Source organism: Glycine max, chromosome 3 (genome assembly GCF_000004515.6).
Source record: "Glycine max cultivar Williams 82 chromosome 3, Glycine_max_v4.0, whole genome shotgun sequence".
NCBI lineage: Eukaryota > Viridiplantae > Streptophyta > Magnoliopsida > Fabales > Fabaceae > Glycine > Glycine max.
The window spans coordinates 40,136,799-40,151,018 of NC_016090.4; the positions used below are offsets into that span (position 1 = coordinate 40,136,799).

At 34.5% G+C, this 14,220-nt stretch overlaps 3 protein-coding genes across 12 annotated transcripts; 1 reads left to right on the top strand and 2 right to left on the bottom strand.

Moving 5' to 3' along the window:
- Positions 1 to 993: 993 nt before the first annotated feature.
- Positions 994 to 3,804, bottom strand: LOC100818561 (adenylate kinase 1, chloroplastic). Its single transcript, XM_003521321.5, has 4 exons — positions 3,437 to 3,804; positions 2,780 to 2,920; positions 2,303 to 2,575; positions 994 to 2,223 (listed from the first exon to the last, which is right to left on the bottom strand). Exons 1-4 carry the CDS (start codon positions 3,680 to 3,682, stop codon positions 2,080 to 2,082), a joined length of 804 nt encoding a protein of 267 aa, XP_003521369.1. The 5' UTR covers positions 3,683 to 3,804; the 3' UTR covers positions 994 to 2,079.
- An 858-nt stretch (positions 3,805 to 4,662) lies between these two features.
- On the top strand, positions 4,663 to 7,612 carry LOC100805021 (thioredoxin-like protein AAED1, chloroplastic). Of its 10 annotated transcripts, XR_003266529.2 has the most exons (8): positions 4,676 to 5,028; positions 5,112 to 5,189; positions 5,481 to 5,517; positions 5,609 to 5,688; positions 5,829 to 5,920; positions 6,698 to 6,729; positions 6,907 to 7,022; positions 7,203 to 7,612. XR_003266529.2 is itself a non-coding variant. In XM_026127887.2 (7 exons), exons 1-6 carry the CDS (start codon positions 5,026 to 5,028, stop codon positions 7,016 to 7,018), a joined length of 402 nt encoding a protein of 133 aa, XP_025983672.1. In that variant the 5' UTR covers positions 4,663 to 5,025; the 3' UTR covers positions 7,019 to 7,022; positions 7,203 to 7,612. The 10 variants fall into 10 exon arrangements, 7 of the variants coding, with proteins under 7 accessions (XP_025983672.1, XP_040870047.1, XP_025983674.1 ...); XM_026127887.2 differs by lacking the exon at positions 6,698 to 6,729 and having other exon boundaries at positions 4,663 to 5,028; XR_003266527.2 differs by having other exon boundaries at positions 6,698 to 7,022; positions 7,203 to 7,582.
- An 80-nt stretch (positions 7,613 to 7,692) lies between these two features.
- Positions 7,693 to 14,220, bottom strand: LOC100805564 (pentatricopeptide repeat-containing protein At5g02830, chloroplastic). The gene is given in 13 exon segments (XM_026127886.2): positions 7,693 to 7,863; positions 7,894 to 8,082; positions 8,251 to 8,311; positions 8,701 to 8,911; positions 9,750 to 9,847; positions 10,160 to 10,240; positions 10,373 to 10,438; positions 11,029 to 11,604; positions 11,757 to 11,921; positions 12,318 to 12,425; positions 13,633 to 13,704; positions 13,706 to 13,838; positions 14,052 to 14,220. Coding segments are annotated over 13 exon segments (2,004 nt in total). The 5' UTR covers positions 14,198 to 14,220; the 3' UTR covers positions 7,693 to 7,765.

A 14,220-nucleotide genomic window follows, 5' to 3' on the forward strand; every position in this document is an offset into this window, starting at 1 on the left:
AGCCATTTTCAACGTTATTTTCTTTTCTGTCAGCACAAGTTTTTAAAACGACGATTTAGTTATTTCACAATGGTATAAATGTATAATTGATCAAACAAGTTTTTAAAGAAAAAACCGGTTGAAATATATTCCCCAAAGCTTATTAACATACTCTTTTATTTTATTTTATAAAACATACCTTTTTTTCTTAAAAGTAAATAAAACATATTGTCAGTCGTAGCTGTTACATACAGTTATTTTTACAAGTATTCTAATAAGGTAAAATATGAATGATTTTGTCATTTTTTTATAACATTTAGCACAACGTTTCATAACGAATATTGAGTTCTTTCAGAATCACATACAATTTAAAGGGTAAAAAAACTTCATTGTGTTACACCCACCCCTCCCCAAAAGAAACAATAAACTTGCTGCCAGCTTAGAATGCTAAAAAAAATCCAGCGAAATTAATCAAATGAACTAGGTATTGTTCGAACAAAATGTTCAACCCCCCTACCCACAACACTATCAAAAAACAAAAAAGCAATATAACCATTTTACGAAGGAATAATGGAATTGTTAAGTGGCACCAATCATATTTATTCTTCCCGGCAAAAAGAAATTAACCATTCTTGATCAAATTGCAATATATAACAAATTCAACATGTTCAAAACATAATATTCAGCAAAATAAGGACGATAAGTATCCACTAGAAAACTTCAACCACGGGGTCAAGCACATTGGTCAAGGCCCATAGCCAACGCATGTAACTTGGGGCAAAATAATAGAGACATCTTAGACACAAGGGCTTTTGATGTTTATTCTCCGATTAGAACTAAAGTTTCACTTCAATAACTCATTAACCTTTCGTGCAAACATTTATCTTATAAATTACCAAAGTGAAAACTTTAATTTTGATCAGAGAACACTAAAAGCACATAAGAAACTGCAGCCAAATTTTGTCGGAAGGATGGACAATGGTGGAAGAAAAAGGGACTCGAGACTATTTGAGATAAAATGTAGGGCATAATCTATCTTGCACCACAAAAACTTGAGCAGTCAAGAGCTGGTACTGTGCCCTGTCTTAATTTAGCAGCTGATTAAACTTACTGGCTCACAAACACTTAAGCCAACCAGCTCGGCCAGCTGCGATGTAGCAAAACCCCACCCCATCACAAATTCCATGTATTCCTAAAGAGACTAGTATTGATAGAATCATTGAATATATCTATAGTCAAACTCTAATTTTGATTGGAGAACAATACTAAAAGCACATAAGAAACTGCAATCAAATTTTATCCAAAGAACAATGGTGGAAGAAAAAGGGACTTGTGACTATTGAGATAAAATGTCGGGCATAATCTATCTTGCACCACAAAAACTTGAGCAGTCAAGAGCTGGTATTGTGCCCTGTCTTAATTTAGCAGCTGATTAAACTTACTGGCTTGCAAACACTTGAGCCAACCAGCTCGGCCAGCTGCGATGCAGCAAAACCCCACCCCATGACAGAATAACTTAATATAGCAATAAACCCATATATCAATTAAATAATCTAGATGAAAAATAAAATTGCATCCAAACATGATCAGATATGTGAAAGTCACATTCCTGTTAACAAGAAAAAGAGAACTCCTAGGATTTGAACCTACCAAAATATGCATCCAAAACATAGTCAACCAAAATTAGTCATTAGTGGGATTGTGAAATCGGCAGGCAAAGAAAAACAGCATAAGAAGAAATTAATACAATAACATTAGTTCTTTTGTATTTCATATTTCAGTTACAACACAATACTTTATGTGCCAAATTTACTGAAGTTTATTGCTAAATGCTAATCAATCAGTAATTCTGACAGAAATATGTTCCTGACAATGTTAGAAACCATCAAGCCATGGCCATATATAACTGAATTAGAATAACAGAAATCCCAACAGGGAAGAAGTTATATCAGATTCCAACACCTCATGATATAATTATTTATCCAAATAATACCAATAGAGAAGTAAACCTTCTTTGGTTCTATTTCCTGCAAAATTGTCAAGCATGCATGCATGCATGCAAAGAATGAAATACTCATTTGTATGGTATGCTTATATATTTTATGCTGCAGCAGATTGCTTCTCCTCATAATCATCAAGATTAAGAGCTTGCAGCAACTTAGGCCAAGATTCTGGGATACCTCCTGGCAGTTCAAACTCCAACAGTTTCCCTCTACTACGGTAAAATCCCTCCACAGGCTGACTCTGCAAGGATGATAGAAAAAAAAATTATAAAACTATTAGAAATGAATGAGGAAGTTTGACAAAATAAGAAGACAAATACCTTTTCATTGTATATACGAAGCCTTTCTTTGACTACTGATTCAGTATCATCTGACCGAGCAATGAGCTTTGACATACAGTGTGCAGGAGGAAGAAGTGGAGCCATGACCATTCCAGGACGCCCATTCTCACCCTTGACGCTAATGGAGGCAATATTAAAATTTCCTCCACATTGATTGCAAATTCTTCTACCAAGGCATTTTGCAAGCAGTGCTTCTTCTTGGAGCTTCAGATTGACCACCAGGTCAATGTCAGTTACCCCTTCCAATATTTCCTGAGAACACAGATTTTAAGCACAATTTTAGTAAATCGCTGTTATGAAAAGTGAATGTCAGGAAATTGTCGCAACTTAAAGGGGGGAGGACAGAAAATATAGCCACTTGTGTGGTTAGTTAGTCTCTAGAAAAATCACAGTCAACTACAAGCACATATGCTAATTAATATAAGGACATTAGGTGGGTATCAAATCAATACTCACCGCTTGCTTTATTGTTCGTGGAAAACCATCAAGAATAAATCCCGATTCTCCTTTAGCTTCCCCATCAGCCAGCCTCTTTGACAATAAACTTATGATGATTTCATCTGACACCAATTTTCCTTGATTAACAATTTCTGATAGCTGTAAAAAGACCAAAAATTGAAAATCACAAACAAAAGAGATAAATATACTATCATCTTATAATTTGCTTTTAGTTAAAAACTATGCTACTTCTTAAAAGTTCAAACCATGGTAATGGTATCTTCATTTCACACTTACCAGCTTCCGATAAACAGATACAAAATTAAGGTACACCATATGATGCATTGAAATTGAAATATCATAAAATGGAAAAATAAAAAAGAGAAGCAATCAATAGCCAAGACTTCACTTTGACTAATTCAGAAGACATACAGGCAGGCTTTCCTTATAACCTAGTAAATAAATTGCCAAGATTTACTTAGATAAGTGCATAAATCACGTGCTCAAAATTAACCACCATTATACAATCTACCATTAGATTTGTGTTTCACAATGCTTACCATAGCTAATCAATTTGCTAAATTCAAAGACAATCAAACCAACAAAACACTAATAAAAAGGTGAGATTTTGAATCTCTAGAGAGAGAAAGAAAGAGAGAGGAGGGGGGATGGGACCTGGGAAGAAAGGGGGCCGTTGGAGGCGAGCTCGTGGCGGACGAGATCGCCGGTGGCGATGTGAGGGACGCCGAGGAGGTTGCAGAGGCGACTGGCGTAGGTGCCTTTTCCGACGCCGGGGCAACCCAGGAACACCCACTGGACATTCCTCTCCTCCTTGCGCGGCGGCGATGCGTGAGATGAGAATCCACGCGCCACGGAAGAGAGGGAAGAGGTGCGATTTAGGAGGCGGGTTATGGCCGCCATTGGAAAACGCAGCGAGAGGAGAGGCACAGCACAACAACGTGACGGTGGAAGTGGTAATGTTGTGTTATTATAATGCTCTGTGTGCAATTGATCCTTCTTAAATCACTCTGTAAAAAATTAAAAAACACTCTTTTTCTTTTATTTTGGTTTAACCAGATTTATATGGGTTGGGCTTCGTATTTCCATCATAGATCGATTCACAATTACTTTTGATTTTATTTTATTTTTTGGTTAAGTGTGTGCCGTCTGATTGACTGTGATTTTCTTTTGATTTTTGCTCAAAATGTCACTTTCGGGGAGAATTTTTTTAATTAATTTTCTTTTGGCATTACCTTTAGCCGACCACTGTGGCTTGACTTTTAAGCCATGCTCTTATTCACTTATTTAACCCTAATCTTTTTTTATAATAAGTTCCTTAGTTAAAAGTTATACAAACCCTAGTCGCTTTTCTTTAAAATATTATGTACATTAATCTTTTGCTGAAATATCTATCTCCTGGTTACACGATATTTTCTCATGTAATTTGGCTAGGAATGTTAAAAGATTCTTACGAGCATATTCTACAAGTAATTAGTAGTACACAACCACTTTGTTTTAATAAGACCCTATCTTCTTCAAAAAAAATAAAAATAAGAAAGACCCTATCGACCTTTATACCAAAAATCATTTTTTACATTTAACCTTTTATCATCAATTTATTTGACATATAATCTAATTAGCGTACAATAACTTTTTACTCTCAATAAAGATAAAACCCTTTGTTGTTTGCATTAAAAAAGAATTGGATCTTTCGTAAGACTAATTCTATAGTTTACATTTTTTTTTATCGACGCATAAACTTGTTTTCTGTCACTGTTTAAAACATCAAATAAGACTAAACTTTATTCTCATTATTGTCACACTTTTCTGTAATTGAGGTAAAAAAAAAAAAAAAAACCTGCCTCACTGTTGAGTGTTGAATGTTGATTAATAGTATTCATTTTCTGTTTTTAGTTGCAACTGCCATGCATCTTTTACATTATTAGAGTTAACTTCAAGAGAAAAAAGTCTTAGAAGATGATCTTGGTTCTTGTTTTTTGAGTTTATAGTATCTAGTATACATGAATCTTAAATCAAAATGTTGGTCCAAACATGACTAGTGGTTTTTGTCCCCTTTCATGTGTTGAATGTTTGGATAGCTTCCTTTTGGCGTAATCTCTATTTTACTTTCACTAGTTCTGAATGAGGATATCCTCCCCAATCCTTATGGGGTGTAAGGCCATAACATGAGTGCCAATTTTCTAGAAGATAGTTTGCAATGATAACTTTTGGCTAGAGGAATCCTACATCATCTTTCGTATGTCATGGTAAATGTTTAGTGGTAAAATAGAAATATTTCTATTTAACCAAGACTAATATGTCTACTAACATGGATATGTTCTGCTAACAGGATATAATGGATGCATCTGGTGTGGCACTTGTATTGATTGGACCTGGGAGCATTGATCAGGTATATCTGACTTATAATGTATTGATCTGTACTTTTAGATCAGACCTGTTAGGTTGGATTTTTTATTTTTTTTTTTCATTTTTGGATGTTGTATATTCTTTTACTCATCTTCTTGACAAGGTTCATTAAACTTAAATCCTCAGAACATGTTTTCATAGGCTCTAATTTATAGTGGAAAAGAGTACAAGAGATTTCTTATCTGCTTCAATTGGAATATAATTCTCCGTCCAATGCTTCCAAGTATTGATTTCTTCTCTCTTATCATCCGAATATGCTGGAATTTGTTGCTAATACCTTATATTGGTACAGGCCAAATCCTTTTCTGAGAAATCAAAATTTGAAGGAGGTACTTTGCAGATAACCTTATGCTTGTTCTAATTTTAGTAATTTATCCATCTTATATCAGCACTTTGACAGGACCTTGTTATCTCTTCTAGAAATCTATGCAGACCCCACTCACTTGTCATACGAGGCCTTAAATTTTGTTTCTGGAGTTTTAACCACATTTACCCCCAATGTAAGTCACAAGTCTCTAGATCTTTTATTAAACAAAAGGTCCATAAAACACCTGTGGCTGAATGATATATGTTCATCAATTGAGATTTTTGTTAACTGTACAAAGGACATCCTATGTTAATTTCAGCTGTTACACCGCAGGCAGGTCTTAAGATAATACAGCTATATCTGGAAGGTTATCGACAACATTGGAAGCTTTCATTTGAAAAGGATACAGTTAGCAGAGGAGGCTGGTATGTGAATTATCTCACAAGAAATCTAAAACTATTTGATTATGCTAATTTTTCCAGGTTTGCCTAGTCTATTCCGCTATAAAAAGGATCCTTCTTCTCCAAACTGATAAATAGGCTTTCCTACTACGAATCTATGATTTAGGAACTTATACATAGCAGATACCATTCCATCTTAAGGGCATTGGTCCATCTATTACACCCTACTTCCTGGTAGAAGAGAACTTTGGTTGAACACTTCTTGTTACATTAACTATTGTGGAGGAATATTAACATTGTTGGGATAAAGCTTCTCCCATTTTATTCTATAACAACTAACAAAATTTCATCTGCTTGAAAAAAAAAACTTCATTTGACCATTGATGTCTTGCCTGAGTACTTGACTCATGATAATTACTTATTAGACAACAGAAGAAGAGTGTTTGACACTTGAAGAGTATTTAGACGTGTCTTGGATGTCTTAACATGAGGCAATAATTAAATTTGTATGTAAGTCCTATGGATTCTGTTGACATTATAGGATTTAGGTTGGAAAAGAAGGAAACGACAAAATAAATATTGGATAATGACATATATTACACTGATAAGTTATATTATGAAATACTGAATAACCCCTATTACACTGATACTAGACTCTTAAAATAATCCAACAAATTATAAAATGAAAATCACTAGTAAGATGTATCTTCTAAGTCATTGACACTTGACAGGATCATGTTTTCCCTTTTCTGCATGACTGAAGTTCTCTTAACTTTTCCTTCATATTTGACATGGTGGCAGGAAACAAGGAGGAACTATAGTTGCAGGCCCCGGTAAAAATAACATCTCATACCTTCACAACCCCCTCTAATATGCCACATCCTTTATATAATATATTTTCCTTGGTACATGTTAGCAGCAATTAGCCAATTAGTTGTCAGTCAGCATAAAATTCATGGCCTATAAATGTTTTCCTGATTTCATTATGTGAAATATGTTCATGAGAGCAGGACAAAGAAGCAGGGGATGACCCAGAAATTGAAGATATCTTCAAAGCATGTTGCTCGTGAAGAAAGAAGAGAAGGATCCCCTCTTTCCTGCTTTATTTATCCTGCTACGTGAAATGGTATTCGCATCACACGGCATTGTACATCATATTTAAGATGCTTCTTATGCTGAACAGTGGCTTTTCTGAGTTTCAGTTAAAAGATATAATGTTATTACCTGCCATTTATCTGATGACAACTCACAATTTGGAACCTATTACTATGAGGCTCTTAATTTAAGATTCTATTGATTATTTCAGGATCTTGTACACAATATTTTTCTTTCCATTTCAAGAGAAGGTGGTTTCTTCTATTTTGTTCTTCTTACTGATGGAATGAAGGAATAGGTTACATCAGTGTTGTATCATTTTATTTCATTTTCCAATTTGCGATGGAATGGACAGGACTCTAAAACAGACTTGCATAATCACTGTCTTTATAAAAACAAACTATGTTAAGCGTCCAAACCTTTTTAAATTCACTTTTTAGTAAGTGTGGGAGTCGGTGCTAATTTTAAAGATTTTCAAAACCATAATGTTTCTGAATTGCTTTAGTTTCTCTTAAACTTGTTTGTGATCCTGACTTGAAAGAGCAGTCGAGCAATTGGGAAGGACAAGTATAAGTGGACAGAAACAGAGAATAATTTAGTACATGATTTGATTCCACGGTACTAGGTATCATTCATTATGTTACACCTATTTTATTACAGATACATAGGCAGCTATATACCCAAATGCAATATATACAGGGTTGGGAGAAAAAATGACATTTTATCTAAGATTTGTACAAAATTTCTGTAAGTTATAATGGAACTCTTTAACGCTTACTTCCTGTGCAACCAACTGTACAATGATTTTTTTGTGACCTTCAACCTTACTAGAACTCCGGGTCTCCTTGTCTGAAACCCCAATGCATTCTCTCCTGGTAGTGCTTCGATGTTGAGATTTGAACGGTTGGGGTACTCTAACTTTGCTGTGTCACATAGTGCTAGTCTGGTTCTGGCTGGAAAAACTTCAAGCTCCAACTCATTCCTAAGAAGTTTTATTATTGCCTCTTGCACTTCTAATATGTGTTTGGATGGATTTTCATCTACTTTAGTAGCTCCTATGATGATCAAGATATCATCATTTACTGAATGTCCTATATCCACAAATGCCAACCGTGTTATGTTTAGTTACATGGATTTTCTTTTTTTCTTTTCTTTCTAAGTTCATATGAATATGAATGCTTATGTGGACTAAAGACCATGCAAAATGAGCATGCAACATGGCATTGTAGCATTATATATCTAAAATCTCCCACTCATACCTAAACTGTAATTCTCTTTGATCATTCGAAGAACTGCAAGAACAACCAAATGAGCTTCAACCTGTTGGCACCATAGGTTTGATAACAAAAAGTAAGAATTAGGACTTTTCCAAAATCAAATATAACTAGCAAAATACTAAATTGTTTTATTTGCTAAATTTCACAGTAGTGATAGAAATCCAGAAAAGATATGGAAACAAATGAATTGCTGCAAATCTGCAATTAACAAGAAAAGAAATGCTAGCTATACATTTTATTGAAATTCATTTAAGACTCACTAAATCATGATTCATGAGTTCCACTCCCAATTTAGTGGGACTCACATGAAATTCACACAATACTTAAGTGTATGTTGAAAAGATAGTATTGCTAGCTTTTCTACTAACAAAAATGTCATGCTAGAGTTGAGACAGATTTATGGAAAATATTAAGTAAGGAATTTATAGGCACCTTTGTGAGCCCTTGAACATCAATTGCTAGGATGTCAGCCACCCTCTTTAGCAGGTGGGCTGCAATTTTTTCAAGAAGTAAACTATGGGGTCTCTCTGATTCAGATTTATTGCTGGAAGAAAATTCTCCTTGCTTCTCTCTGTTATCTTGTATCACTCCTTCACACCACTCCTCAATCAGTTCTTCCAGATAGTAGTCATTGGGTTTGTACCTGCAATACATAAGTTATTTAGTTTAAACGAAGTGATGTTGGTGTCAAAGGATATTCTGGTCATTCCCTTAAACATTCAAGATAGTCCTGGATCACATCATTCTGTTCAATCTTTTGTATGCAATAATATTTTGGAACTTGTTATATTGTACCATGAGGACAATGAACGTCAAATATTTGGATCAGAATCCCCTCTTTTTCCCTAGACAATGAGGGATTCATGTTCCTTATAAATTCAAGAAGACCCAAAGAGGATCATGGTATAGGTAACACTTCAGTAAAGCATATTATTTCATCTTGAATTTGGGTTGGGCCTAACTCAATCACAAAAACTAGCTCATGAGGTAAAAATTATTGTTCTACTTTGGCCATATTTATAGTCGATGTGGGATCTTAACACTCCCCTTACGCATAGGATTGGACATCTAGGGCATGGAGCTTGTAGAACTTTTTTAATATATTGCATTGGGAAAGCTGTGAGGCCAGGTAGATCTTTGGACAGTTGAAGATGGCTCACTATCATATCCATGGTAAGCTCCGATTCCATCTTGAAGTTAGATTAAACCTAACTCAATCCTAAAAGCTAGCTCATGAGGTGAGGATTTCCCAAACCTTTATAAGCTTTAATTTCTCAACATCTCAAACAAATTTTTACCAACAATACTCTCTGGGAGAAATTATAACTAGAAGCAACAACCTACAACACCAAATCAGGCCTAATAGTAAAGGAATTATATTGAATAGGATCAGGCATACCCAGGTTAACATTATGAAGTAGCATCTGCAGTAAACTGTTGCATTATGTATGCATGTGTGTGTGTGAGCAAAGCTAACATACCCTGCCTTTCGCATATCCTGGTATATAGCCAGGCATTGTTGCACCTCGTGTAGGGAGCCGTATTTACTGCGTGCCTTCAGAAGTGTGTTATATGTCACCTGAGAGATAATTAACAAAATCAATAGAGATAAGTTGATGAAGCATACTCTGTTAATTTTTCCCAATATCACAAGAAAGTTGTAATTTCCATTTTTTTTTATATTTACTGTATTATGCGTTGTCTGCCATTTCTTTTCGTCATGAGTAGATATGTCAGCCATTGTACTTATATTTTAGTTGGTTTTTATGGTTGTAGAATCTTAGAGCAGCCTCATCCATGTTGCATTGAGTTCGTGGATAGAGCTATCTAAGTTTACCATTTTGTGAATAGAATCATAACATGATAACAACTAAAGTCACTAGGCACTCACCCAACTTGGACGTATCTCGTAGCATTTCATTTCTTCATATAATGTTAATGCTTGCATAAAATTCTTACTTTCAACACAAACCTGTGAACCAGAAGGCAAAATTCCCTTATGTCAAAGGCCATATAAATTTAAGATAGTGAAAAACATCCACTACAAGTGTACAAGTAATTTCATAAAATAAAATAAGCTAATTTTGACAGAAAAGCCTTTGACCTTCATGGCTGTTGTATATGCAATAACACCAGGTTTAATTCCAGCATCACCCATGGTTTTCAAAATCTGCATGGGAACATAGTCATCTGATCAGAGAACTAAATGCATTATCATGATACAGATAAGCGAAGTACAATGATCAGTACTCTGCATATCAATATTCAGGCAGACTATTATTTCTCAGCGATTATTTTGAAGTCTGGTTTTATATGGAATATGACTTATTGACTAGATAAGCTAATTAAAGAGTGGTCCATAATGAGTTTCCATGGCTGCAATTTAAAGATGATAACTCTGAAGTTACACTATTCATCTTGCAGCTATAAATTTCTCTTGTAAATGCTTTGCTTTTTAACATTTTGGAGAAGGGTTTTCCTACTAGCTGTTCTATACCTCAATAGTCTTTTATCTAATTATTTATTAAACTTACACATTCAATTGTACCCAACCAAAAAATTGAACATATCAGGCATACTTATGAGATTAACAAACACTTTCTTGCTGTTCTTTTGGTGTGTCTAAATAATGCAAGTGATACATAAAAAACGTCAAATATGATAAGAAAACCATGATGTTCCTGTTCCCTGTGGCACCAATCCTAATACAACTTGACTAAAAAGGTTTCCAAAAAATGTTCTAGATTATTAAATTTTTACCTCAATGGCACCCTCCACATTTGCTGATGCTCCACATATATCTATCAAAATTGACCAGCTTATCTGATTAGGGGAAAGACCTACTGTTTCCATCTCTTTTATTAATGCTTTTGCATGGTAATAATCAGTACCACAGGGCTTCAGCAAGATATAGTATGTTGTTGTAGTTGGTGTGAAAGGGAACCTCTCAGAAAAACTCAAGATGTGTGAATTAGAAATGCCATTTGGCATAGAAGTAACATTATGCATGTGTCCCTGCCCTAAATTGCTATTGTAGCCTTCACCAGATGACCCCAACATCTTTTTTCCCTTCCAAGAATGGAAAAAGCGAAAACCCCTGTCATATTGGTAAGCTTCAACACATGCATTTAAAATGATGTTGAAACACTGCGTATTAGGTTCACAGCCTGCCAAAAGCATTTCTTCAAATAACTGAATTGCCTGCTCTACAAGCCCTGCATGTGCGCAGGCATTGCTTAATGATGACCATGCAACAATATTAAGAGAAACACCAGCAGACAGCATGTCTTGCTTGATTTTTAGAGCCATCTGCCACAACTTTACATCTGCAAAGACCTGAAATTGATATTTGTCAGGAGATGTCAAATATTTTGTACTATAAAATAAATGTGTTACATATTACTTCACTGAAGAGAAGTGAAGGAGAAGGTTGTGGGTACCATGCAATATCAAATGAAATTATGGTGATTCTGTATCTACAGTAATACCTTTATAATTGTGCTGTAGGTAAGGACATCTAATTTTAGCTGTCCCACTGATTCCAAATGCTTAAGTTCCCTATAAATGCCTTGAGTCAGATCAACTCTTCCAGCAACACAGCATGCTTTCAGTAGGATGTTATAAGATGTCATATCTGGTTTTAAACCAAGATTCTGGATTGTAGAAGGAATTTAGCCAATATGCAGTATTTGCTCAGATGAAGAAAAACTTTAATGCTCCTGCCAAACTCATGGCATGAAAATGAAAGCATATGCTGTCAATTAATATGTCAAGTTACGCAGAAGAAAATCTAATTAGTCTTGTTTTCTCATTTTTTAAAGGATGCCAAATGAGCATAATATAGACATAATTTGTTTGTGTGGTTTATTTTATTCAATGAATAAAAAATTATTGTGAGAAAACAGGAACTGTAAGGACAAGTGAAGTTTTCATAATCTCTATTAATATATGCATGAAAGCATATCTCTGTTCTAGAATTTTGCTTTTATCTTTTGGTGTGTGTGTGTGTGTATGCATGTGATGATGATATTTGGGGGGAGAAGGGTTACCTGCATATTTTGATATAGATTTAATGTGTAGCTAAGATCATGGGAATTCACATTCATGAGACTGTTGAACACGTATATATTTGGAGTGATATTTTGATTATGCAAATCCTGCACCAGACATTGTGCAAATGAATGTTATAATACACATCTGAGAAGAGAATAAATAATACAAAACTTGTATTGTGCTTGTCAGTCAACAGTATGACCACTAATATGGTATTTATCTTTCAGAACAATAAAAGTTCATATTTTGAAATTCTAAGACAGCAACATTTTAGGAAACATGTGAAGCCAAAATTACTGAGTAAGCCAAAACATAATAAAAAATTAATTACAGTTTCTGTATCCCTGGCCTGAGGACATAATCTCCCATTGTATTACTTATTTCTTTTGGACAATTTAAGGGCAGCAAGGAGAAAATAAAAAGCTAAAACTAGATAAACTACCCTATCCCCATATTACCAACTATGCAGTGTGAGTACATGGTTCATGTAGGCATGCTGTTCATTTTTTACACTATTATTACAATTTACAAGGCTTTCTTTAAAGAGAACCCAGTATAGTGAGAGTATTCTGTGAATATGATCAATCCTATAAAACTTTTTATGCTGTAGCAAACAATAGTGTGTCAAATTCACTATCGGTGTAAAAGCTTGGTCACTGAATCCAAATTAAATCCAGATAAAAATATAGTATGATTTGGTCTCTATATGATAAGTTTGATATGTTAGATACACATTTTTCAAACTATAAGCCTTGGGCCATTTTTTGTAGCTATAATTGTAGTACTAGTTGTTTGATCAATAATACCAACTCTCTTGCCGTCTCTTCTCATTTCCCATCCAACAGGGTTCTTGCGCTTTAATGCTGCCTTTTACTGCTTCATATTCAACAAAACCATGGTGATTGGAGAGGTAAAATTTCTGAGTAGGTAACAATAAAACAATCCTTATTGTGTAACACTATTGTCCTAAAATATTTACTATTCATCTGTACTACAATGTAACAAGCGATTAGCTCAATACTTTTAAAAAACTTTTAATTGAAAATGCCAATTAATTCAATGCAGTGTTCATATTCATTAAGATTGCTCTGCATTAGATATATCTATGAATGTTAAATTAAGAGAACAAGAGCAAGAGCAAAAGAGTGCACAAACATGGGGGGTTTGTATCATAAGAACTACACCTAGAAGTATAAAATACTAAAATAGAACTCATATGTCATAACTCTTGGAATAGACCTTTTGCTTTAAGTCTTTAGCAAACAAGTTGAAGTTAGGCAATGTAAACTGCCTTAGAAAATAGCAAAATACCTCATATATGTGCCTAGATTTCATGTAATCACGACATAGACCACAAGCGTCAATTGTTGCCCGGTATATGTAACATATTGGGAGTATCCAGATGTTTCTTAGACGCCTCATACGCTTTCAAAGCAGAAATTAAATCCCTCCTTTTGCCAAATTCTGATATAATATTGCAGAACAATATATGTGCATGGGGAAGAAGACATGCATACCTGAAAGATGTGATACTATCATATAGAAGCTGATTACATAGAGAAAATCAACATATATGAATATGAACTATTTAGAATACCAAAGCAAGCACTAGTTGAGAAAGCATAAACAGAACTTTATATTAAAAATTAAAGACAACAACACATTTTAATGGAAACAATATGCTTAAGAAATTGAAACAATCTGTCTTTTACAACAATATCAAATCATACCTCAGAGCTAAAATTGGGTTCCGACTAAGAACACATCGTTTAATTATGTCAGACAGCTGAACAAGTTCCCTGATTGATATCTGGAAACCTGAAGGAAAAAAATAATGAATTTTAATTATCACAAAAGTCACAACAATGTTAATCATTAGGAAGCTGCTCTAATGCTAAA